The sequence below is a fragment of the Pogoniulus pusillus genome, chromosome 24 (assembly GCF_015220805.1).
Source record: "Pogoniulus pusillus isolate bPogPus1 chromosome 24, bPogPus1.pri, whole genome shotgun sequence".
NCBI classification, from domain to species: Eukaryota; Metazoa; Chordata; class Aves; order Piciformes; family Lybiidae; genus Pogoniulus; species Pogoniulus pusillus.
The window spans coordinates 10,472,256-10,497,590 of record NC_087287.1 but is presented as its reverse complement, the minus strand read 5'-3'; the positions used below and the strand labels follow the sequence as shown (position 1 = coordinate 10,497,590).

General features: G+C 53.0%; 2 protein-coding genes across 3 annotated transcripts in view; both read left to right on the top strand.

The window, feature by feature from the left end:
- Nucleotides 1-13,684, top strand: part of PTDSS2 (phosphatidylserine synthase 2) — a 37,493-nt gene extending 23,809 nt beyond the window's left edge. The window contains exons 7-12 of the mRNA XM_064163534.1: nt 162-275; nt 1,669-1,787; nt 2,820-2,934; nt 5,159-5,304; nt 10,309-10,494; nt 11,279-13,684. Coding sequence (XP_064019604.1) covers nt 162-275; nt 1,669-1,787; nt 2,820-2,934; nt 5,159-5,304; nt 10,309-10,494; nt 11,279-11,423 — 825 coding nt within the window. The 3' untranslated portion in view covers nt 11,424-13,684. The remainder of the gene's footprint in view (nt 1-161; nt 276-1,668; nt 1,788-2,819; nt 2,935-5,158; nt 5,305-10,308; nt 10,495-11,278) is intronic.
- A 1,124-nt stretch (nt 13,685-14,808) lies between these two features.
- Nucleotides 14,809-25,191, top strand: SYT12 (synaptotagmin 12). Of its 2 annotated transcripts, XM_064163530.1 has the most exons (9): nt 14,809-14,889; nt 15,422-15,676; nt 18,399-18,458; nt 19,799-19,992; nt 20,559-20,945; nt 23,012-23,227; nt 23,353-23,473; nt 23,679-23,812; nt 24,527-25,191. In XM_064163530.1, the coding sequence occupies exons 3-9, from the start codon at nt 18,425-18,427 to the stop codon at nt 24,698-24,700; spliced, it is 1,260 nt and encodes a 419-aa protein (XP_064019600.1). In that variant the 5' UTR covers nt 14,809-14,889; nt 15,422-15,676; nt 18,399-18,424; the 3' UTR covers nt 24,701-25,191. The 2 variants fall into 2 exon arrangements, with proteins under 2 accessions (XP_064019600.1, XP_064019599.1); XM_064163529.1 differs by lacking the exons at nt 14,809-14,889; nt 15,422-15,676 and having other exon boundaries at nt 17,024-18,458.
- Nucleotides 25,192-25,335: the final 144 nt, after the last annotated feature.

Below are 25,335 nucleotides of genomic sequence, written 5' to 3'. Positions count from 1 at the left end.
TGTAAGTGCTGTCTGTTTCTGCTCAGGCTGGTGTGCAAGTCTTCATTTGGGGAATGGTTTTTAGTAACTATGGTTTAATGGGTTTAGTAACTAATGGTTTAGTGACATTGCAGTGCAATGGTTATTGATATTGGAAGGACTTTTTCTCTCCCTCTCCATAGACATTGATGATTCGAGACTGGTGGATGTGTATGATCATCAGTGTGATGTTTGAATTCCTGGAGTACAGCCTGGAGCACCAGCTTCCAAACTTTAGTGAATGCTGGTGGGATCACGTATGTACTGCCCAGATCATGGTCTTCTTGCCCAAGTGAGGTGCAGAGAGTAAAGGAAGTGGTGAGAACTGAATTATCTCATGTGGCCAGAGGGGTGTGTGATCTGCTCCAGCTCAGCAGCTTCTCTGCTTCTTCTTGTTGACTTTGTAGGTGGTGTGTTGCTCCTTTTGCAGGTTTTCAAACCATTGCACATGGTTAAATATTTGCCTTGGCTCATTGCACACCAGAGAAAGAATCTAAAGCTTTACCCTGATGCTTTCTAATATCTGGTGATGGTACAAACCATACAATCTGAAATGAAGAGTGAAACTTGGTAAAGTCTCAGATGGTGATTTTGTTCTTGTCTGTTACAAACCAAAACCCAGACTCAGTCCAGTTTGTGCCCCAAATCGATCTTCGCTTTTCTCCAAAGCACTCACTGTGTTTAGAGTTTCTGTTGTGGTTTATAAAAGGGTTTTAGAAGAGAAACATTTGGCCCTGCTGAAGAGCTGAATGGGCTTTGCACAGGACAAGATGTAGACATTCTTCTCCTAAAATACTGCTGGTGTCTAGCTTCTCAGGCCAGAGGGAACAGGTCTACCTTCTCTGTGGAATAAAGGAGCTCTGTAGCTTAAAGTGAGACACTTCTCTTTATTTTTCTGGGAAATGTAAATTGGTTCCCAAAGGAATCAGAATTAGCCACATCCAGGGCACACAGCTTTGATTCTTAGTTGGGTTTGGCTTGGTTTTGTTCTTGAAGTACAAAATCTTTCCCAAGCTTGCAATGTTTTGATAAAAGAAAAATGCATTATGGATAAGACATCGAGCAAAGCTGCTCTGCCTTCAACAACAAAAAAACCACAACAACTTGGCATGAAATTAACACTCAGTGCTCCACTGCTCTGCAGCTGGAGGACAGGCAGATTTGTGTCAGCTCAAGAGCTCCATCTCCAGAATGAACACTTGGCAATAAAGCACAGAGCGTGGGCAGGAGTCCTCTTTTTGGTTTTGCATCCTGAGCTTGCAGAGAAGTCATTTCCTGAGGAGGCAGCTTGAAGGTTGAAGAGGAGGTGACGTTATTGGGCAAAGTAAACTCCAGCCCATGGGAACAGGCTCAGATTGGGTTTTGATGTGTTCCTAGATAACTTGACAGAGTGGAGTTGATGCTAAATGAGAAGAGATCTGGTGTGTAGCAGAATGAGTACAGCAAGAGAATCCACAGCCATCTTCTGTAGAACATTTCTGCTTTGAGCAGGCTTGGGTAGCTGAGACATTCTCCTGACAGTTCCTGCCCCTCTCTCCTATGGGGATGTTCAACCCTAGTGACTGAGAGTATCTCCACATCTACCTGTAGTGTTGTCATCTTACAAGCTTTAGTGCTGCTTCTCCAGCATCACTGTTCTTCTCCTTTCAGTGGATAATGGATGTGATCCTATGCAATGGATTAGGAATTTACTGTGGGATGAAGACTCTGTCTTGGCTTTCTTTGAAAACTTACAAATGGCAAGGACTTTGGAACATTCCTACCTACAAGTAAGTTGGGGTAGAAAGTAACTCCACAAGCAGTAACACAGTGTGAAGATTGGGCTTTTGTGTGGGGTTAATGTGAATTAAAGAATTCAAGTGTGTTTTGATGGCCTGGTAACTTATTACAGCAAGGAAGCTGGTTTGTGAGAGTTTCCTTTAACTTGGGAATTGAATAGTTTAAAATCTACCTGTCTGTCAAGGCATTGCCTGGTGTCTAGAAGCAATGCTTAAAGGAGAGGCAGAATCACAGAAGGGACCTCTGGAGATCAAGTCCAACCCCTCTGCCAGGGCAGGGTCACAGAGAGAAGGTCACACAGGACCACATCCAGGTGGATTTGGAATGTTTCTAGAGATGGAGACTCCATCACTTCTCTGGGCAGCCTGCTCCAGTGCTCCAAAGTTCCTCCTTGTGTTTAGATGGGACTTCTTGCCTTATCTTTGGTTTGTGCCCATTACCCCTTGTGCTGTTGCTGGGCACAACTGAAGACAGACTGGTCCCATCCTTCTGACACCCACGCTTGAAGTATTGATCAGCATTGATGAGGTAACCCCTGAGTCTGCTCTTTCCCAGTGTAGAAAGCCCCAGTTCCTTCCTCAGCCTATCCTCCTCAGAGGCTCCTTCAGTCCCCTTGGCATCTTTGTAGCCCTTTGTAGGAACTCCATCAGGGTCCATACTGTCATCCACAGAAGGATCTCTCTGCTCCTTGTGCAAATAGTGCCCAGCTCCCCAGTAACCACAACTCCAGAGTCATCAGCACTCTGAAACTTAACATGTAACAGACCCCATGTAGTCTCCTACCAGCTGTGAACCATCCATATCTGTAGTGTCTGCTGAGCAAAGCAGGGCTGAGGAGCTGCTCACCTCAGTGCCTGTAGCTGGAAGTGATTGTCCAAAGGTGTTCATCTCATGGAGTAATCATCTCTGTGGAGCAAGCAATGGCATTTTGCATCCATGCATTGGTGTCTCAGATGGAAGCCTAGGTGGCTCTTAAGAGCTGTTTCTTAAAACTACAAGGATGTGTTTTGCTTCCTGTTCAGGGGGAAGATGAAGAGAATTGTCTTCCAGTTCACCCCATACAGCTGGGTCAAGTTTGAGTGGAAGCCAGCATCCAGCTTACGCAGATGGCTCGCAGTTTGTGGCATCATCTTTGTAGTAAGGAAACTTCTGCTTTGCTTTTTCCTTACCACTTGTTTTGAAACTCAGGCAGGGAGATATTGCTGTAGTTGAGGTTGAAAAAGATCACTCCCAAAGGTGTCTGTTTCTATGTCTCTGGAGCACTTCAGAGATTAATTACATAAATATTGGTTCTTGCTTGCTGAACAACATTGATTGGTATTGTGAGCAGTATAAAGCAAGCTACAAATACTTCAGCAAGTACCAAAACCATTGCCTTGGGGTGGAAGGGGCTGGTTGCTCTGGGTCTGAAGCAGGCACACATCACACTGCATCTGCAGAGAACTGTACTCAATGCTTCAGGCAGGTTCTCTTATCTCTGAGCAGCACAGCTCCTGAAGCTCATTGTTTTGCCTCTGGTAGAATTTTTATGCAGCCTTAAATACTTTGATTCACAGAAGGTCTTGAGTTGGAAGCGACTCATAAGGATCATTGAGTCCCACTCCCTGCTTTTTGGAGGACCTCCTGGTTACTCTAGAGTTCCTTTATTTTTAATGCTTCACTGAACATGTGGCTTGACCAGCTGAGGTGAAGTGACTCCCTCAGACCCAAAAGAAGGCTAGCTTCTCCAGCTGGCTCAGCAGACTGATAGTCTGCCTGCATCCACCATCTGAGGGGCCAAAGCTGTGATGCATCACCTTGAATTCCCACCTTCCAGTTCAGTCACAGCTATGGTGCACGTAAGGAGGAGAAACCTGACAGTTCAAATGCTTTTCCCCCACTTCTTGTCAGATGGGGGACTTTGGCCTTTGTCCTGCACGTGGGATGTCATTTGGCTCTGTGCTGAGCAGGTCCAACTCATTTCTATTCAGTAACTGTGGAGTTTAATCAAAACAAACCTTGTGACACTTGCAGTGATTCCAGAGACAACGAGCATCACTCAGCTTCTGTGTCACTCCTGGGTACAGGCTGTAACTGTGTATTGTTATCAGCTGCTACAGCAGCATAACTTCAGCTCTTGAGCACGGAGAGCATCTTGAAACTATAAAGCACCTTGAACTGCGTGGAATATGAAATCTGGTGGTGGTTTGTCTTGGTGTCTGTCCAGCAGAGTTCCCCATTATGCTTTGCTGAGTGGGGCTCATTACTCAGATTGGCAAGCCACCCCCACTCTAATGACATTGCATTTAGTACTGCTGTCAGTGGCAGAGCTAAGTGTGCCCTGGGGACAATGCACTGTCTGTAAGAGCACAGGCAGCACACAGTGGAGCCAGCAGCCACTGCCAGACAGTTTGCAAACTCAGCCTTGAGTTCAAGTTACCATCACCTGATTTCTGCTCCAGAAAACACCTACCAGCTCCCCATGGCATAGCAAACGTGCCCAGCCTCCCGTAGTCCATGGGAGAAGTAAGGAAAATGTGTCTGCTGAAAGAAACAAACATTTCTGTGGGGTTCCTGAGTGCACAGGCCCCAGCTTTGCACCCTGAGGAAATTGGAGGTTAGGGGCTGGAGCAGATTTTGCAACCCAGAGTCTACTGAATTGATGCCAGTCTTTGGCAGAGTAGTGCTTCCCTCAGCAAAACCTGGTTGCAACTGACACTTTGAGGAGCTTCAGGTACTGGCTCATTCTGAAGGATTAAACAAAGCTTAGTGCCTTTGTTAGAGCTTTGGAAGTGAGAAACTTGTTTCTGCTTGCCGACACTGCCAGGGCTGGTCATGGAGAACATTTTTGCTATCGTTGTGTGAGCAGCTCTGCAAAGTTGACTTTGGCACACTTGTGCAACTGTAAAAAATCTGCACCAAATCAAAGCCCCAGGATGTCCTGCTAATGCCTCTTGTCACTTGAGAGCTCCCTCAATCAGACCTTAAGTGGTAATGAAAGGACAAGCTGTTGTTCTTAGGACTGGTGATGAGTGGTTCTGCAGGTCCTTCAAACTGGTTAAAACTTGAGGCAGTTTTTGCCCAGCTCTCTGCTGTGTGTTGTTCTTTAATACAGCTTCTAAAAAGAAACTTCTGGGAAGTTTTTGCCCAATTTTCTGCTGTGTGTTTTAGGTTTTCTTTTAATACCTCTTCCAACACATAGAAAGCTTCTAAAAACAACTCAGTCATTAATGCAACAGCTTCTTGGTAACGCTGAGCTGGTCTTAGTGGTGCTGGAGAACCGAGGGCTGGGGGAAGTCATGCAGAGAGAGAAAGAGAGGGAGATTCCAGGACTTCATTTAGTGAAGTCTTTTGAACATAATTAAAATGTCCCTTCTCTCAGTTTTTATTGGCAGAGCTGAACACATTTTACTTGAAGTTTGTCCTTTGGATGCCTCCAGAACACTACTTGGTCCTGCTGCGCCTTGTCTTCTTTGTCAACGTGGGAGGTGTGGCCATGAGGGAGATCTACGACTTCATGGACGACCCGTAAGCCTGGCCTCTCTGTGTACAACCATGTCCAGCTTCACTTGCTTTGTGTTGAATTTGCTCCAGCTTGTTGGCATCCATCTCAGGGCAGCTGTTCAGCTTGTCAGGGACAAACAGACCCAATCCCAAAGCATCTGCTTTGCCTGCCTTTTGGTTTGGAGGTAAAATCCTGACGACACCTGGTTAGGGAACAGCTGTGGTTAAGGGCATTCTGCCTGCACTGGTTTTTAACCTCAGTTTTTAAAATGAAATGAGTATGCAAATGTGCAAATGAGCTGAGCTGTGATTACTCTTTGGAGCAGGTTAATGTGTAAATGAGCTGAGTGCCATTGGCATGTGGGTAGAGGAGTATGAACTCCATGTAGATCAATAGCCAGGAACTACAGTCCTTAGATACACCTTCTAAGGACAGCAGGGCCCAAACTAAACCAAAAAGAAACCAATTTCTTAAAGGTGCTTCTATTCTTGAGCTGTCTTCCAGCTAGTCCCTGGTCCTGTGGAGCTCTTGTGGCACCCTCTGGCAGATCAGAGGCCCCTTTATGGCAAAGTGTGTTGAAGGCAAAGTGCACCCATACACAACAGTGCATGTACCTTCAGACTGTTCCTACCTAAGCATCATATTTGTCCTTGCTGCTTTTGTTTCTGCAGACCATGTGAGACCTGAGAGAGCCTTGTTCTCAAAAATCACCTTTCTCTTTTGAGTTTCAGTAGCAATGTCACAAATTGCCTGTGCCCACACCTTAAGCCCAAGAGAACGCCTGGCTTCAAGGGATGTTCATTGTCTGTCACTGACCAATGCACAAGGTGTCTGTGTTCAGAATTTAGGGTTCCAACATTGTCTGAAGATCAGTTTCCCTTGCAAGGCTTTGACTCCTAGAGCTGGGAAGAAAGGTCAACCCACATTGCTTAGTCGGAGTTGAGGACACTCAGCAGTGGCAGCCTGCCCCTGCCTTTGGTGTCGGACCTACTGGTTTGGGACGTGCCTCCAACTCCAAGGTAAGAAGAGGTCCCTGCCTCTTGCTGGTGAGCTCCTCTCCTTAGCACCATTCACAATCTTCTGGTCCTTGTGTTTTGGGTTGGAAAAACTCCTCTGCCCTCAGTGCAAGCACATGGCTTAACGTTGAAATGTAGGAGTCTCATCGATCACCGACTCATCATTGCTGATTCAGTTCGTTGCCATTCTTTTGCTGAGCTGGAGAGGCTTGTCCAGCAAGCAGCACGTCTTCATCATTGCCACCACCATCACTCTGCTGTTTTCTTCCTCTTGGTGGGCAAGATGACCTTGCCCCCTCGCTTCTGAAGTTCCTGGCTTTGCTTGATGTATCACAGAGCTGAACTCCACAGACTGGAGGGGCAGAACCTAGCATCTGGACTTACCTGCTGTCTTCTCTGTGAAGTCTTTTGCAGCTGGACTTTGCTTCCTTTGTGCATTTCAGGTCTCCCAAGCAGTGCTAATCAACCTGTGTTTTACTGGGTGTATTTTCACTGGCACATTACTTGGAACCAAGAAACCATTTTCTTCCTCTTGAGTTGCAGGGAGGTGCTGCTGGGGAGCAGCAGGCTGTACCTGAAGCTCCTAGCTACCAGCACCAGAAGCCTTGCTGATCTCTTCCTTTTGGAAACTCACTCAACTTCTTAATGGACAAAGGCTGGAATGTTCCATTGACCTTCCTTGTCAGAAACATGCCTCATTGCCTTCTCTGGTGGTGACAGGACTGAGATAAACTGATCAGATCTCTCCAGCTGACCTTGCAATACTTACTTTAGCAAGCAGTGAAGTTCAGATAGGAAGACTCTTTCTCATTCAGGTTTTTTGGTATCTGCAGACAGGCTTTGCTTTCAGAAACTTGCTATGATGATGGTGACAAAAAGTCCAAGAGGAGAGGAGGTTCTTGAAGATGTTCTCCAGCTCTTGCATGGCAGCCTCCTGTTGTGGTCAGCACACTGACTCTGAGCTCTTGATGGTGGGCTGTGGGAGATGTTCCTCACCAGAAGCATCTTGAAGAGCCTTAGTTTTACCCTTGTCATATCTTCCTGGTTTCTCTTCTTCAGGTCTCTTCCAAGGAGTTATCTGCACTGAGGCCATGAATGTCAATCTTACTCACCAAATGAAAAAACAACCTTTTCTTTAACATCTTGATGAGTAGTAGAGCAGGAAACCCTCTTTCATCCTCAGCAGCTTGAGGTTCTGCCCAGCTCTTCTGCTGGGGTTACCTTTAATCCTTTTGTCAGTGTGCTGCCATACGATGGCAAGCAAGGTAGTAGATCAGCAAAGCAGAGAGCTGACATCTGAACAGCTGGAGGTCACAGTGGAGATCTGCTGTTTCAGGTTTTCTCTCTGACCATGAGTTAGAGCAAATTTCTGCTTATTGAATCCATTGTAGGGGATGAAGGACCTGGAGCAGCTTCTGAAGTCCTTTCATCTCTGCTGGGCTAGGCAGGGTACTTAAACCAGAACGCACTCATCCCATCTGCACCAGCAATAACCTCCCCTTAATTTGCTGCTTCCTGGGTTTTCTCCAGTGTACTTGGACAGTTTCATATGCTTTGAACTTATGCTTTGTTGTGGAACATGACTGAAATATAAGTAGCTGTGGTGTGTGTGCTTGACTCTCAGTGATCCTTGGACTCAGGAGAGGGAAGAGAAGCTCTCTTTGCTCTCCATGCTTAGGTCTCTTCTCAGTCAGCAGCAATCAAAGGGCATGCAGTGGAATAGATATGCCTGAGCATGCACCTGCTGAGGGAATGATGCTCTCTCCAGTGCAGCTGCTGGCATCTGGTGAGAAGAGAGGATGAAAAAATGGGAGGAAATGTGCAGTCACAGCTGCTGGAGATGCTGAGCCCTGTTCTGATGTGGGTGAGCTGGGCAGGGTACCAGCTAGAAATTTGGCAGGCTTGTTTCTCTGCTTAGCAGAGAGAAGTGTTAGCAGATCTGAGGAAAGCTAACAAACCAGGGCTCTGATAGGTGGCTTCTTTCATCTCCACCATGATTAAACTAGCAAGTAAATACGACCTAAAGGGCTCCTGTAGCTGCTGAATGTCACAGCTTGGAGCTCTGCATCAGTGGTGGAGCTCTGCATCAGAGCGGACTGGGCTGTCCCGTTGCTGCAATGCCCCAGAGGTACTGCAGAGGTCATCTGGATACTTCCAGCCCTCCTCAGCTTTGTTATATATTGCGTCTTCTGTTCTGCCCCAGCAGCTCTGCCACTTCACACTCAGTTCTGCCTGGATGTGTTTCACTTCCCGTGTTGTGGTTGAAACAGAGTAACGGTGAGCTGGGCAGAAGAGAAAGGACCTGGTAGGAGGATATGCTTGAGGCCACACTGTGGTTAAGTGAAAGGGCAAAACGTCTGCAGAAAGATGCTCCCCGAGGTCAAAGCAGAAGTGATTAGAGCTAAGGCAGAGTAAGGAGTAGTTGAAGGCAAAAGGAACAGCACCTTGCAGCTGGTGGTGCTCCCATCTGCATGGTGTATCTCAGGCACCTTCAGAGATAAAATAACCAGTTAGGGTGGTGGGTTTAGGGCAAACAGAAGGGTGAAAAGTGCTTGTTTCTGTGAGTTTTAAATACAAGATAAAGGCCAAAGGCTGATGAGAAAGGTCAGTTTTGTGTGCTTGATGGTCAGCGTGGTGGTCAAGGGTATTGCTTTTCTTAAGTTGAGTCTTCCTTGATTCCAATCATTTGGATTTCAGGAAACAATTAAATCATGCCTTTGAAAAAGGGGAAAAGTACAACTTCTAGTAGCTTTCCTGTGGTTCTTCCTTCTAACAAGAATAAAAACCCATTTTAGAGTCAGAAGATGGGTGATGGATGAGCAGAAGTATAGTCTATGAAGTGATATATTTGTGTTATCAAACCATGCAGTCTCATTTGCAGGCACCAGTGGTGCTGTGGTGGGCAGCTCAGTGCAGTTCCAGGCATAAAGCAAGAGCTGCTTCTGTTGCCCAAATGAACCCTGTTGGACTTTTGACCTGTGAACCATCAGGTCAGTGAGCTGTGGAAATGTCAGGTCTAGAAAGGACATGAGCAGACCATGTCAAGACTTGGAGGATTTAACTGGTGTAGAACTTGCCCAGGGTTCCAGCAATATGCAGTTACCTGTCGGGGAGTGAGGTTTCCTGAAAGGCAGCCAAGAGGTGTTTTGGGCTTAAGTATTTCCCACCCAGGAATAGGTGACCCCAAAGATTATTTATCTCCCATCTCTCCTTCTGCAGGTAAAGCCTCTGAATAGACACAGAATCATAGAATCATTAAATGATTTGGGTTGGAGGTGACCTTTAAAAGTCATCTAGTCCAAACCCCTCTGCAGTAAGCAGGGATATTCTCCTAGATCACCTTGATTCTGATGCTGCCTGAGCCCTTCACTAGACTCAAACCCAGCACTGCAGCTTCTCACTGCCTTGGCTGCTGCCTCAAAGCATACTCCGGGGGCGAAATATTAACCATGGATTTGCCCTGAGTGTGTCTTGCCCTAGAAGTGAAACACTGCCCTGGTGTCCTTCAGGATCTTGCCTGTTTGTCACTGAGCTTTCTTCTTTTGAAGTCCATTTGGAGATCCATAGTGACAGGTCTTTGATAGCTTTGGGGAAGGAAAGTAAGTTTCAGGATGCAGTTTTCTAGGGGGTAGGTTTGGTTATGGCAGTGTGACTGGGTGTTTGCAGAGGAAATTGAGGAGCAGAGCTCCTGTTTCATACCCTTCCCTGAGCCTCAGCTGATCACAAGCTGGTCAGACAATTGTTTGAGGTGCATTTTACCAGTACCCTGAAAATGAGGACACTTCCTCACATCATATGAGGAAGAAGTTTAACTTTTCTTGTGTTTCTGGAGCCTCTGAGAACATGGAAGTGGTCAGGCTGCATAGCCTTGGTGTAGCACATATATGTGCAATCCAAACTAGGCTCAGATCTGTGCAGAGCTCACGGAATGGTTACCCCAGCTGTCTTCTAGGACGTTTCTCTGAATGCTTCCTCTCACAGCTGTGGCTCTCTCACCTCTCTGTTTTGCAGGAAGTTCCATAAGAAGCTGGGTCAGCAGGCTTGGCTGGTTGCTGCCATTACTGCCACCGAGTTCCTGATCGTGGTGAAGTACGACCCCTACACTCTGACACTTTCTCTTCCTTTCTACATCACCCAGTGCTGGATCCTGGGGATTATACTGGTGCTCACCTGGACAGCCTGGCGGTTCTTCATCCGGTGAGCATGGCCTCTGGGGCTGCACTGCAGGCCACCTGGGGTCTCACAGAACACCTGTTGAACAGTGCATCTGTAAATCCCTGCTCCTATGAGTCTTCAGCACCTCCTGAAGATAGATCAGAGCTGGTTTAGGAGCTAGAGCTGCAGGGACTTGCATGAGAACCATGAAATAAACAGCTTCCTGTGTATGATCCCAGGATTTCTTTCAGGATCAGGCCCCTGAGAGCTTTGATCTTTGTTGGAACACTTGTGTTAGTGTTCTGTAAAAGCAGGTGAACAAGCAAGAGCTTGACTGCTCCTAATTTCCAGTCCCAGTTTGCACATGTGCTCCTTGTTTGATTGCTGCAGACCACAGAAAAGAGATTTGCCCCAGCCACTTGACACCCACCCCTCAGATATTTATAGGCATTGATCAGATCCCCTCTCAGTCTTCTCCAGACTAATCGACCCCAGGGCTCAGTCTCTCTTCACACGGGAGGTGCTCAAATCCCCCAGTCATCCTTGAGGCTCTCCACTAGACTCTCTCCATTAGGTCCCTGTCTCTGTTGAACTGGGGAGCCCAAAACTAGACCCAGTGTTCTAGGTTTGGTCTCACTAGTGGAGAGTAGAGGGGGAGAAGAACCTCTCTAGACCAGTGCCATCAGAAACCTACAGCCAAAAGAGTCAGGTGGGTTAGGTCATCCCAAGGGTGCCTGCATGCAGAACAGTTGCTTGAGTGTTTTTATTGAGTACTGAGGTGGTTTGTTCACCTCAGCAGCTCACATCTGTCTCTCTTTCTCTTCAGGGACATCACTCTGCGGTATAAGGAGATCAGGAGACAGAAGCAGGAGCACAAGCACGAGAAGGACAAATGCTTGAGCAATGGTGATGGACACTCAGCGACGCTGGACGAGCAAACCGGGCACAAACTACGGGAGAGGAAGCTCTGAGCGACAGACAGAGGGCTTAGAAGGAACTTGTAGTGCTCAAGCTGGCCTGGTGGACAGTTCAACCTTACCCTACCTAACTTGTAATTGTCGTTGTTAGCTTTCCAACATGTGAAAAGATGTCACTCTGACACGCACAGCCTTTCTCCTCCTGCACAGCCAGTCAGAGCTGGAGAAGGCCTGTGTGCAGGGAAGTCAGAACCAACACCATTGCAGCCAGATGGGATCTTCTTTCGGCCGTCTCCTTTGTCTTCCTGGAGAACAAGGGTTGGAGACAAGGGGCTTTAAACAAGGTGCAAAGGGAATCTAGCTGCTGCTCGCCAGCCAACTGTGAGATTTCTCTTGTGACCTTTGGGCATTAGGAACACTTCCTTTTGGAGTATGCAGATACCAGAGACAGGAGATCAATTATTATTTTATGGGTTGTTTTCTCTGCTGAAACTACCTTGAGCTGTGGGGTGAGATGGTGTCAAGTGTTCAGACAAACATAGGTGAACTGAGGCGAGTGAGCAAGATGTGTAACTTGCACAGGAGGTACCACAGCACACTACTGCTCCTGCCCCTGGGGCTGTTGCCTTCCTCCAAACTTGACTTGCAGCACCCTGGAGTAGTCTGCAATAGTTTTATGTTGTATCTCAGCTCTAGGGAGGCAGGCAGCTGCTCCTTAGTTTTCTCTTTTTAATTTTTCTTGTAGTCCTGGTCATCTCTTAAAGGTAAGGGAAGGTTCAGTGTGAAAGGTCAACCTGTCTTTCCTTTCCTCCATGGAGTAAAACGTACTACATGCCGAAAACTGGGAGTTACTCCATCGGTCTTAAGTTATTTGCCTTATTCTCAGCTTTTAGTTTGCTTACCAAGAGGGTTTAGTTCATTCTTGGTGTCTGCTCTGTGGGGCACATTGGGTTGTTGGGGCTCTGTGTGAGCCCCATCCCTCCCCAGGTGCCTCCATGCTGAGCAGCAACTGAGCCCAGCTGGAGGAGGTCTCTGCAGTCACGCACAAAGTCTCTGTCTAGGTGCTGCCATCCCTGCCTGCGGAACGCGCTGTGCGTGGTCCTTCCCTCAGCACCCCACTGTGGTGGGGTCTGCAGGTAGTGATGTGGCTGGGGCCTAGCAAAGGAAACTGGAAACGTGGGCTGTGGAGGGGGCTGGGTCACTTCTCCAAGGTGATTGTGCAACATCCATTTTGTAACCTCTGCTCGAAGCCTTGGTGTCAAAGGCGCTGATGTAACCATGACCACATCACGTCTACAGACTGATCTCACCCTGCTGTTGGAGGCTTTGTCCAGAGGAGAACATCAGCACCACCAGTCATGCTTCAGGAGTGCAACCCCAAAGCTTTTGAGTGGCAGGAGCCATGCTGAGCTGCTGACCAGCAAACAGCCATGGTTTTGATCCTCTTCAGTCTCATAGGTGACTGACAACCCAACCCTACACCTCTCCCATCTTTACAGTGACCTCTGGAGGCAGACTTCAGGAGCCAAGCACTTGGGTTTCATCTGAAGAGCTCAGCAAGCAAAGCAGAGTTTGTGGGCTGGGGCATGCCTGGTTGCTTGGCAGATGCAGAGGAGAGTGATCAACGTGAGAGGTAGCATCAGGCTTCTTCCTCCAGTAGGTCCTGGCTGGTGCAGGTAGCCACTCAAGAGCTGCCCTTCACTAGGTAGGACGTTGTTTGCTGTGAGGCAGAGGAGTGCAAGGCTGTGTCACTGGATGCTGACCAGTATGTACGTGAGTACTGAGTTGAGCAAGTCTTTATTTCTATGCCTTTCCACCCAGAGCTGTCCTATTCCCAGCTTTAAACCAGTCTTACCACCTGTTAACTGTTTGGTAGCTCCTGCTGGTGTGTCGTGCTTGCGTGGTCCCAGCTGAGCAAGGCTCAGGTCAGTGTATCTCCATTCCAGCTGTGCCGGTGGCACTGTGCCCCCCTCTGATCTCTTTGCAATACAACCTCCTGGGTCCATCTCATGGTCCAGCTGGTAGCAGGCACACTGCAGGGGGTCTGTCACTGTACCTCCTCCCAGTTCTTCCTCTTCTTCCTTCCTACTCTCCCCACCAAAGACCTAACTTACATTTGAAGCAACCAGTGAAGAACATCACGTCTTGTTGGGTGTTCTTCTATGTGTGTTCCCTGGTGATGAGTCTGGAGCTTTGACCTAATACATACAACACTGACTTGTTTGTCTCCACCCATCTAAAGAGCTTCTGTGGTTAGTCTGGAAACCTGAACCCCTGTAATAAAGCAGTGTTTGCTGGTGTGTCCTTTGGTACAACCTCTGCATGCTCATGGTCTATCCTGTTTGTCACCTTGCAGGTGGAACTGGGGCTTGAGGCAGCTTGTTCCTAATTCCCTAAGGCTGTTGGATTCTGGGCCTTAATCATAGACTGTTTTGGGTTGGAAAGGACCTTAAAGATCCTCTCAAAGGTAATTTTTGAGGCAGCTGGTGGTTCGTAGGTCAGTTGACATCTGGAATGAGGCTGTTCAATCCTTCAGCTGCCAGACTTGGGGCCTTTGGAGACAACTGAAACTCAGCCAAACTCAGCCCTGTTAAGATCAGCTCTTGTAGCTGCAGCTCCCTCTGCCATGAGGCTGGAATGATGGTGACCCAGATGTGGCTGCTCTGGGATGGCTGTGGGACTGTGCTGTGCTAGGGAGGGGGGATAGCCTGCCGTATCCGTTTGGAATGTGGTTTCCAGTTGCTCCTGTAGATGTGGCATTGGGAGCTGGGCTAGGAAGTTGGGGCTTGCTCTTGTCCATCTGGCTTTTGCAGACCCTGAGGAAGGGCTGTGCTGTGGAAAAGCCCAGAAGCTCAGGGCCGTGGTCTGACAGCTGTGCTGAAGAGGTTTTGTAAGTGCCACCTGGCACTTTGAGAAGAGGCTTCACCTTCTGCCCTGAGAGGGACAGCAAAGCCCATGGGGCTTCTGTATGAAGAGACAGAGTCAAGACCTTGCTGGGGGATGGCCCCCGGGGCCCAAAGTGCTACTGGGAAAGGTGGGATGGGGCAGGGGGGAGGCTGGTGCTGGAGCAGGAGAGAAGAGGAGCCATGGAATCCAGGTAGGAAAGGTGAAGATCCAGGGCTTGGTCTCTTGGTGTTGAACCGTGAAGGGGAGCAGCACCTGGGGAGAAGTAGGAGGAGGGGTTGCAGGGCCAAGTGCAGGGGTCCATAGGGTGGGGATGGAAGGGCTGAGGCTTAGAGGGGCTGCAAGAAGTGGGAGGGGAGCAGGGACTCTCAGAGGGGCTCGGGAGTGTCCGTGGGCAGCGGAAGGAGAGGGGCCGTGGGTGCCTGCAACCGGAGCAGAGCTGGGGGAGCCCGGAACCTGGCGACTTCGAGGCGAGGGAGTGCGGGGGATGTTGGAGCCGGCCCCGCTGCACCCCGTTGTGAGTGGGGCCAGGCTCCCCCCCCCCCCAGCCCAGGTCCCGCCCTTCGTCTCCGCCCCCCCTCCCGCGGAAAAGGCACCGGTTTCCCCCAAAGCAGCGGTGAGTCGAGGCCCGTCCAGCCCACTCCCTTCACCCCGGCTGCCATTACCGAGAGCAGGGCAGTAACGGAAGGGGATAAGGGGAGGGGTCGTGGTCCAACCCGGGGGATGCGGCAAGGGTGGCAATGCGGGGGAGAGGGGGGGCGACACTAGCGAGGGAGGGGTTGGGTCTTTTTACGGCAACTTCCTGAGGAAAGTCGCCATCCCGCGGAGCCAGGGTCTGGGAGTCCGTGAGGGACACCAGAGAACCCCCCCGGACCCTTCCCCAGCCTGCAGCTCCCCGCGCACGGCCGAGCGGCGCCATCACCCCCCCGCCCCCTCCGGTCCCTTTGGCCGGGAAGCAGCCAGTGGGAGTCGCTCTGCCCCCCGGCCATGCTCGCTGGTGGTGGCGGAGGGGGTGTGTGAGAAGAACCCTTCCAGGGGGTCCGGCAGCTCCAGGCTCTCTCGGGAGAGTGCAGAGACCGCCCCGCTCATCGCAGCAGTGAGCGGAGGCTGGGGGCCAATCGCGGCGGCTGATCCCGCACCTCCGGCAGCGATCTCTCTGGGACCCAGGAGCCGTCCCCGCTGAGCTCGGAATCCCTCTGGAGCGCTGGGAAGCGAGGGGCACCCAGCTTTGAATCTGGGGGCTTCCCGGGACTCGCTGCTGCCCTGCCTGGATCCGCTCGGGAATCAGCCCGGGAATTGCGGCATTTCCCTCCCTCCGCCCGGCCACTGCCTGCTGCTGCCCGGCTGATGACAGCAAGGGCCCCGCTCCTCGGAGCCGATCCCTGAGGCTTGGATCTGCCCAGGTAAAGCCGATGGTGTGTGTGTGTGTTGAGAAGGGTCCAGAGCTGGGAAGGGTTGAGGTGTCGGGAAGGGTACAGTGTCGGAAAGGGCCCGATGTTTCCCGTACCCGATCCTCATGGCCGTGGGAGGTGCAGGATGGAGCAGGGTCCTTGTCTTTGGGTGCAAATCAGGTATGGGGGCACCCGCGTGTTGCCCCAGGTGGGGGTCTGCTGGGTGAGCAGCTCCGCTGGGCAGAGCAAGAGCTGGGAGGGTCTGGGCTGGTCCACAACTGAGGTGCAGAGCCCAAATCCTGGTGGCTTGTCCAGTTTCGGATGAGAGTTTGCTGTTTCTGACAAATGTGGTGGCAGCAGCAGCAAAGTCGGTCCCATCCTTCTGCCGTGTGGGTCGGGGCCAGGCAGGGCTTTCTTGTGCGGGAGAAGGATGGGAAAAGCATCGTGCAGAGCAGAGAGGCTGCTGGAGAGCCCAGCCCACCAGTGAGAAGAGTTTAGCCCAGCTGGTGAAGCTGGGCAGCCGTGTCTGGATGAGGACAGAGGGTAGGGAGGAGCATGGGGGTCACTGCTGCACTTCGTAGCTCGAAGTGGCACATTTTGGGACCACAGCACATGCCAGAGGGTGCCTGCAGCAGCCGAGGCTGTACCTGTGTTGGTCCAGCTGCTCTGGGACCAGCATCCAGGGTTTCTGTCCAAGTTATTTCAGAGCTTGTGTGGGCACGATGCCAAAGCAGAAGGGAGGTGTCCATCTCCCAGAGTCTTTCAGAGGGGACACATGCAACTTTGCTGCCGTTTCTCTCCTCACATTAAGCTATTTTACCACTCACCCCAAGCAGGAGAAGGTACCCTGAGCTCTGCAGAGCTCACAAACAGAATGGAGCTGCCCCATCCCTCTGCGTCCCTGCACGGGGACTCTGCCAAGCCTTGAGGTCTCCCTAGGGAAGAAACCAAACATCTCCAATACCCAGAGCAGTGCCTGTTCCCTACTAATCTCTCAGATTTGATCTCTCACAAAGGGATTTGACAGGCAGGTCATGGGGATGAGAGCATGATGGGGAAGAACTGGCAGGGAAGGGCTTCATTAGCACAAAAAGTGCTAAACCCCTGCCCCAAGCTGCTCTACTCACTTGGGAGAGGCTGGTGCTGGAAAGCAGCCCCAGGCTGAGCTCCTGCACTGATCACTGTGGGCAGCCAGGGGCTCTGGATGATGCCTCTGCTTCAGTTGTGCTTGGAACTGCTTAGAAAAGGAAAGGAAAAAGCCTTGAGAGAGATGGGAAATGGGGAAGAAATGTTGTTTTAAATGAGGTCTCTGTCCTTCTGCAGAGAAAAGGAAAGGAAAAAGCTTTGAAAGAGATGGCAAATGGGAAAGAAATGTCGTTTTAAATGAGGTCTCTGTCCTTCTGCAGAGAAAGTTGGTGCTGAAAACTTCTGTGTTTTCATGTTAACCTCCTTTGAGGAGCACTGGAAGAAAAGGAGCTGCTTCCTTAGGCACTGCAGTTTCTTCAGGACATAAAAAGAGGCTCTTTAGGGTAACTCTCCACGATGCTGCACTGTTAAGGTGTCCATATGCATGCCCAGCTCCCAACAGCAAAGTATGCCTTAAGCTGAGCTCAGTCCATCCATGACACAAGTTTAGCTGGTGCTCAGCCAAGATGTTATCAAGTGTTTGTCCCTTACACACAGAGGTCTCTGCCTGAGGAATGATGCTGGAGACAAGGTGGGCAACTCCCAGCCCCGTTCCCAGCCTTGCCATCATTTTAGGTTAGTGACCTGATTACGCTCAGAACATTCCCTCCTCTTGCTGTTCCCTGGGGGGGATGGTTGACAACATGGCCCTTCAGAGGGGTCTCCCAGCCCCACCAGGCCAGCAAGTGGATATTTTATGCTGTAACATATGCCCATTAAAACCTGAGCAGGGTTGGTCTAGAGGGTGGAGGGGCTGCTCACCTCTTCAGTGTCTGAAGCTGTGAGCACCCAAGGGGAGCTGGAAGGTGAATATTGAGGGACCACTCATTTGAGGAAGGTTCAGCTCTTCCCCCACGACAAGCTCTGAGGCTGTGTGGGTTTTGCAGGGGGTTTGTGGGTGCTCTCATGGGGAGCACTTAGGTGCAGGTAATGCTGAAGATGAGTCCCTGGGCTTAGGGTTTGTGGTCTGAGGATTGCACCAGTGCGTTGTGGTACAGAGCTGCCTATGCAAATGTCAGGCAGGAAGAGGTATGCTGACCCAGCTCATGTTGGATTTGCTGTTTGGGTGTTTGCAGGGGATCCCAAACCACCTTGGCATAGTGGGAAATCCCTGACTTGGGTGAATTCCCTTTGCTGGGATGAGCAGCTCCTTTAGAATGGATCTCACGTAGGACTCACCTGGGAAAACCCTTCGGGGAGGAAGGGAACCTGGCTTCCCTGCAATGGGAATTGGCACCATCCCAGCCCTGCAGCCACGCTGAAGTCAGGGCTCCTCTGGCATGGGGTAGCCCCCTGGTGAGGCAGGGGATAGCCGCGGGAAGCAAAGGCAAGATCCCAGCTGGAAAAGCAGCAAAGAGCTCCTCAGTCCTTTCCAAGGCTCTTCTTGCTGCGGCTGCAATGCTTCAGTGCTCACTCGCTCGGTCCCTGGGAGAGGAGCTGAGGCTGGAGCTGTGCAGGGGGGGCAGCTCCTTGCCAGCCCTGCTGGGAGATCAGAAGAAGCTGATTTTTCCCTTTCCCACTCTCCTCACCTGCTGTCTCACCCATGCAGGCCGGGCACTGGCAGGAGCCTTTGCCATGGACAGCGGCTATGGAGGCAGAGACCTGAGTGGTGAGTGCTCGGAAAAGACCTGGGGAGGGGGCTGAGGGCGAGCTGGCCGTGGGGAGAGGGGGAAATCTCTGATCCTTCACGCCTCTTGGGAGGGATTCCTGCTCCCCTTCCATGGCACACACACAGGAGGTTTGGCACTCTGATACCCATAAATCCCCCTGAGCTTCCTAGTGTGAGGTGCTCAGCCCTAGAACCAGGCAGGTGGGAGTAGGTTTCTATCTCTGCTGGGGTTTGTACCTAGAGTTACTCAGAAGCAGGAGCCAAAACCGAGGCTATTTTGCAGTAGTTTTGCCTCCCTGTGTGAGCTCCTAGGAGCTGGACAAAACGGAACCACTCCGTTGTGGGAGCTCTCTGGAAAGCTGGATGCTCCACTGGTAGCCGTAGCCAAGGATACAGAGGATAAATAACAGCGGAACAGAAAGCTTTAGGTTGGAGCGGAAGAAGCAGGAGCTGCTCCTTCCCCGCGGTTTCTCCTATGCGATCCCTTCGGGATGCTCCTGGCCCTCTGGAGGTATCAAAACTAGCCTCCTTGGATGGGAAGAACTGAGTGCTTCTGATCCATCCCTTTGCTGGCTCCTGCCGGAGGCGATTTGGGGCAGGGGGAAGCAGCAGGTGGGGTAGGACTCTGCCTGCTCTGGGCTTTTTCTGGCTCCGAAGCTGCTGCGGAAGGAGAGAGCTGCGGCGTGACGCGGGAGGGCTCTCCGGCAGCGTTCGGCAAGCAGCAGTCTCCTTTCCCCCTCGTTGCCCGCGTTCCGCTGGCTGCTGGCTCCGCGGCGGTGGCTGGAGGCTGGTGCAATGCAGCAGCTGCTCGGCCCCATCGCGGGGATGCATTGCAGGGATGGCCTCTCCTCCAGGCGCACGCCGGCAGCACCTGGGGGCTGTGCCATGCACCAGAAGCCTTTTGTGCGCTTCTTGGTTGTTCCTTTGCTCCTATTTCTGTCTCCGCGCGGCATCCCCATGTCGACAGCAGTGCGGGGCGTTCTCTGCATGGAGGGGGGATGCAGATGTATGCTGAGCGCATCTGTGAGGGTGCTGGGTCTGTAGCTGGTGAAAGGACTCCCTGGCACCCCCGAGGTGCTGCGCAGGTTTCCCCTGCCCGCTGGGGAAGAGCCCCGAGGTGCTGCCGCTCCACGTCCTGGGGCAGCCAAGTCAGGACCATGAGTTTTGCCCTGCAAAGCTGCTCCTGACACCACCCACGACCTTCCAAGCTGTGGTTTGTGCCTCGCTTAGTTCATTCCATCCTCCTGGCTCAGAGCTGAATTTCTGGTGCGGAGGCGGCAGAGAATGGAGCCTCTGCCTGGGGCCATGGCAGGCTCATGGTGCCTCTTGTCCTCTCGCAGTCACCAGGAGCCCGCCGCAGTGGGAGATCGGCATCTACGTCGCTGGTGCCTTGGTGCTGCTGGGGGTAGCTGCTGTCAACCTCTGGAAGCTGTGGCGCTCTGGCAGCTACCCAGCACCTTCCCCCTTCCCCAACTACGACTATCGGTACCTCCAGCAGAAGTATGGGGCAGCCTACTCAGATGTCAAGCACAAGGTACAAAGGCTGTTTGGCTCATCTATGTCCCCATTGCAACCTTTGGCTGCTGAAAAGGACTTATATTGCCCCCAGGGGAGGTTCAGCTTGGGCATGAGTAACATTTCTTCCCCTTGAAGATTGGGCAGCCTGGGCCAGTGGTGGAGTCCCCACGCCTAGAAGGGTTTCAAAGCCATGGAGATGTGGTGCTGAGGGACATGGCTTAGTGGTGACCTGGCAGCGCTGGGTGATGGTTGGGCTCAAAGATCTTAAGGTCTCTTCCAACCTAGATGATTTTTAGGTCTATGATTCTAAAAATATCACCTGCAACCTCTCGTGGGGTGAGGAGGGGGAAGCCATGGGCAGCGAGCTGGTGCTGCTGGGGCCTGGGGGGAGTCAGTGTGGAGCAGGGGCACAGGGCTGGGGAGCTGCAGGAGGTGCAGCTTTGCTGCCGCGGCAGCTTGAGGCCAGGCAGGAGCCGAGAGGCATCCAAGCGGCGCCGGCAAATCCCAGCTGTCCCCGGTCCTGTAGGGACGGATGGGGTGGGACGAGATGACAGCGCCTGGTTTTCCTTCCCTTGTTGGCAGAGAGGGCTGCCCCCCAGCTCGCAGAGGGCACCGGATAGGACCTCAGCCAGCCGCAAGCCCAGCCTGCGGGCGGATGACACCTTCGACAGCATCGCCGAGCTGGGCAGCCTGGAGCTGATGAGCAAAGACTTGGCCCACTATGGCCCCTTGAAGAAATCCATCTCAGCAGACTCCCTCAACTCCATCTCCTCCATCGGGAACAACTTCGGGCAGGATTTCATGGTGGGACAGGTGGAGGTGTCCATGGAGTACGAGGCGAGGGCAGCCACCCTGCATGTGAGGCTGCTGCAGGGCAAGGACCTGCTGGAGAAGGAGGAGGCTCGCTTCGAGTCCTGCTTCTTGCGCGTCAGCCTGCTCCCGGCCGAGCAGATCGTCGGCATCTCCCGGGTGAGCCGCTCGCCTCTCCCCGTGCCAGCCCCCGCGGGCACCGCCCTTGCTTGCACCGTGCCCACTGCAGCCTCTGCTTCTGGGTCACGGCAGCCCTTGGCCAAGTTCCCCAAGGTGGTTTGATGGGGAGCTGTGAGGTCTGGATATAGGTGGCGCTGGGCAGGCTCCACGCAGGATTTCTGGAGCCGCATGTCGTGATGTAATCAGAGCAGCTCACCTTTCTCGGGGGTCAGCGTGCTGAGGAGGGGGGGCTGGGTGGGTTTGTGCGTCAGAGACCCGGCAGGCAGGAATGTCTCCCTCCTGACTAGGCTGTGTGGTGACTTTGTCTCTGGGTGTGGCTTGTAGCAGGTTCTCATGCTCGGCTTTCCCTGCTGCAGGAGGTGGAGGAAGGGTCTAAGGTGGGGTTTGGGGAGAGGTGATGTTTTGGGTGTGTGCTGGTGTCCTGCCTTGTCCCCACGCACTTGATCGCCATAGGGCAGCCTGAGCTTCTCCCCAAACGCCCCTGCTGCAGCCACGGTGTTTTCCCTCCCCACCCAGGATACAGCAGCTGCACCAGCACCATCAGGGGCAGAACCAGGGGTGGTTTTGTGGTGAAACCTCCCCTTTAGGGCACCCCAAAGGCTGCTCTCAGAAAGCAGAAGGCCCATCTTTCCTCCAGCAGCTGATTTCTCCAAGCTCAGGGCCAGGCACTGTGATTCAATCAGAATATTGCTGAGAGAAGCAGAAAGCTTCTTCCTACTGCAGGGACCTTCTGTGAGGGTGGAGGAACCACCTCAGAGAGCACAGACCTGCTGCCTTGAAGGCGCCTCCTCAGCTGCTCTTTGGAAGCCTTTTCCCTTTTCCTGATGGCCTGGAGGTATTTATTATTTAGCAGCAGTATGTACAGTTCACCAGCACTCTTTACCCTGGCCTGAGATGAGTCATGAAGCCACACTCCTTGGTTCTTCTTCTTCACTGCTTCACAGCATCATGGGATGTTTGCAGATGGCAGCTCCCATCTCTGCTCTACCCTTCCTCTGGAGATCCCAAAACACAGCAGTGGCTGCAGACAGACACTGGTGCTGTGAGGCAGCAGGTCTGGTGCTTGAATCCCCCAGGGACTCTGGGGATTGGTGGGATCCACCAGGAGAGCATGGGAGAAGGGAAGGTCCCACCTTGTGTTCTTCATCCCAAGGGTGGAGCACAGCTAGACATAAGAAAGCCCCTGTGATAAGATGAGCTGCTGGGAGGTACAGGTGACTCTTGAGGTGCTGAAGCCTTGATGGGTTCAGGGCTGAGCTCCCCAGTCCCACACTGGGATCCCTTGTCCACTGCTGTGTCCATCTTTGGGTGGGGATGGGGAGCTGGTGGCTGCACTTTGCTCCACACCATCCAAAGCTGCACCTTTCCAGCCCATGGGACCACTGGGTCTCCTTTTAGGACAAACCTCTGCTCAGGTGGTGCCTTGGATAATGAAAGGTACAGGGCTGGAGCAGGGGGAAATCAGTCCCTAGAGCTGTGATACCAGAGCAGTTTCCCCCCCAGCTCTTTGGGAGCAGAGTAGAGAGCAGCATCCCACAGGATGGGGCCACAGAGAGCTGCTGCTTTTGCTCCAGGTGGATGGTGGTGACACAGAGACAGTGTCTGGGAAAGACTTTGTCCCCACTTGGGTCTAGGGGTTCTGAAGCTCTTTGGCTCTAGCTTGGAGCAGGGCTGGGGGTCATATCCCCTCAGCCAAACTCTTTGAGTAACCAAGCTGGCTGCACCCAGTGCATAGGGATGCCCAGCTCTGGCACCTGGGAGCAGCACCCCCACCTTGAACTGGTAATTAAAGTAATTCCTGGGCAGCCAGGTGGGTCACAGCCCCTGCTTTCTACCCCAGTCACTGAGTGGTGGCTGCAGCTGGGTGAGAGATGACTTCTGTCCCCACCGAGGCCGGGTCTCACCAGCCCCCCTGGTGGACTCTGCCCTCACCACCCCAAAGCCAGGCGCTCCTCGCAATTCCCACTAGAGACACGGGACAGATCGGGGATGCGGCCCCAAATCCTGGCGGATATGGAGGCAATCCCAGCCCTTCCCCGCGGCAGATCCAGCGGAGCGCCTACGCCGTGGCCTTCGACGAGCGCTTCTCCATCCCGCTGGCCCCCGCGGCGCTGGAGGAGCACAGCCTGCGCTTCTCCGCCTTCGGCATCGACGAGGACGAGAGGAACGTCAGCGCCGGCGTGGCCGAGCTCAAGCTCTCCGACCTGGACCTGGCCACACGACCCTTCAACGCCTGGCTCTACCTGCAGGACATGAACAAGGTGAGTGCGTGTATGTGTGTGTGTGTGTGTGTGTGTGTGTGTGTGTGTGTGTGTTGGTCCATCTCTAACCCAGGGCTTCTCCTCCCTGCCGGGCTGGGTGGGTGATGGGATGTTGTGTCCTGCAGGCGGTGGACACGGTGGGGGAGATCCTGCTCTCCCTGAGCTACCTGCCCACGGCTGAGCGCCTGACGGTGGTGGTGGTGAAAGCCAAGAACCTCGTGTGGAGCAATGGCAAAGTCACCGCAGGTGAGAGGGGGCCGCTGGTGGGGCAAGGGTCCTTCAGTCCTCTGTGGGCTGGAGGTGGGTTCCCATTCTGCTTTATCCCACTGTGCTGTACCAGTGACTATTGGAGTGGCCCCCACTGAGGACAGCCTCCACCGGGAAGGTCCACTTGCTCCGTGTTGCAGGGGAAACACAGACCTGGGTTTTTCTCTCCCCCTGCTATGAGCAGATCCCTTCGTCAAGGTGTACCTGCTGCAGGACGGGAGGAAGATCAGCAAGAAGAAGACAGCAGTGAAGAGGGATGACACCAACCCCGTGTTCAACGAGGCCATGATTTTCTCAGTGCCAGCCATCGTGCTCCAGGTCTGTCCCAGCTCAGGGCTCCCAGCAGTGGCTTGGGGACCTCATTCCTCAAGGTCCCCAAATCCTTGCACTAGTGAGGACCTCCTAAGGTGTGAGATTTTGGGGCAGGGACAGAGTTGTAGGATGGGGTCCGTGTATGTGTGTGTGAGGTATGCACAGGGCAGGGGGAAGAGGGACTGTGTCTGTACGGGTGGGTGTGGTGGTTGGGGGGCAAGGTGTGTGTGAGCTGGGGAACACGGAGATGTGGATGTGCAGAGCATGGCTGTGTGCGAGCATGGGGGCGTGTATGGGGGCGGGGGGGTTAGAGGGATGTTTTAAGTGTGGTGGGGGTATAGATGGATGTATCTATAGGGGTGAGCATAGCCTGGGGGAGGGAGTGTAAGGAGGTGGGATAGAGTGGTGTGTGTATGTGTGGGTACCTCTGGGCTGGGGGCTGTGTATGTCTGTGGTGGGCTATAGAGTACGTCTGGGGGGCGTGTAGGAGCTGTGTGTGTCTGGGTGGGGGGGGGGCTATAGTGGCCGTGTATGTTTGGAGAGGCTATAGGGGCTATGTATGTCTGGGGGGGCTACAGGGGCTGGGGGTGGTACCTCTGTGTGAGCCTGGCTGGTTCGAGGGGTACATATAATGTCTATCTTTATATATGGGGGTGCCAGTGCTAGCCACGCAGCCACCTCCCTGCACTGGGCCCCCGTGACAGCCTCCTGTCCCCCCAGGAGCTGTCCCTGCGGGTGACGGTGGCCGAGTGTGGCGAGGACGGCCGCGCCGACAACACAGGGCACGTCCTGATCGGGCCGGCGGCCAGCGGCATGGGCATCACGCACTGGAACCAGATGCTGGCCACGCTGCGGAAGCCTGTCTCCATGTGGCACCCGCTCCGCAGGAACTGAGCCTGCTGCCGCGGGGTGCCCCTGCTGCCCCCAGGCTCCGGCACCCCCACACCGCCTCTGCCCTGGGGACTCTGGGCACGGAGGGTCTGCCCGGCCGGCGGCTCGGCCGGGAGCTGCTGGGACAGCCTGGGAAGGGGCTGAGTGGGGCCCAAGGCGCCGGCAAGACAGAGCTGCCGGGGACACCTTGGCTGGAGCTGCTGGAGGACTGAGGATGGAGAAACTCTCTCCTCGTCCACGTCGCCCTCGCATGCGCTTGGGGCTGCCAATGGCCCCGCCGAGAAAGGAGCCTGCCCCTAAATGTACCAAACTCAGCAGCTTTTCTCCCTGGAGCTAATGCCTGGCCACCAGCTGGGCTCCCGGGAGCCCCTCACATCTCCACCGTGGGCCCCAAGGGCTGCTGGGGAGGGAGGTGGCATTCCGTGGGAGGTGGCTTCTGGCTGACCATGGAGGGATGGAGAGGAGCTGATAAAGTGCCAGCACGGCCTGTTTTCTCTTGGCGTGTGTGGGTTTTGTGAGGGGGTTCAGAGGGATTTTGGGGTGCTGGTAAAATGGAAAATGGGAGAAACAAGTACAGAAACAGCAGTTGGTGTGGGTGGTTTCTCCTTCCACCTTTTCTCAAGCAGATTAAATCCCTG

What these genes read in the sequence shown, in the direction of transcription:
- SYT12 (XM_064163529.1), top strand. Translation starts at nt 18,248, where the DNA reads ATGCTTCAGTGCTCACTCGCTCGGTCCCTGGGAGAGGAGCTGAGGCTG. An exon ending in AGATCGTCGGCATCTCCCGG is followed by an intron (nt 20,946 to 23,011) that starts GTGAGCCGCTCG and finishes TCCCCGCGGCAG; the next exon opens with ATCCAGCGGAGCGCCTACGC. An exon ending in TGCCAGCCATCGTGCTCCAG is followed by an intron (nt 23,813 to 24,526) that starts GTCTGTCCCAGC and finishes CTGTCCCCCCAG; the next exon opens with GAGCTGTCCCTGCGGGTGAC.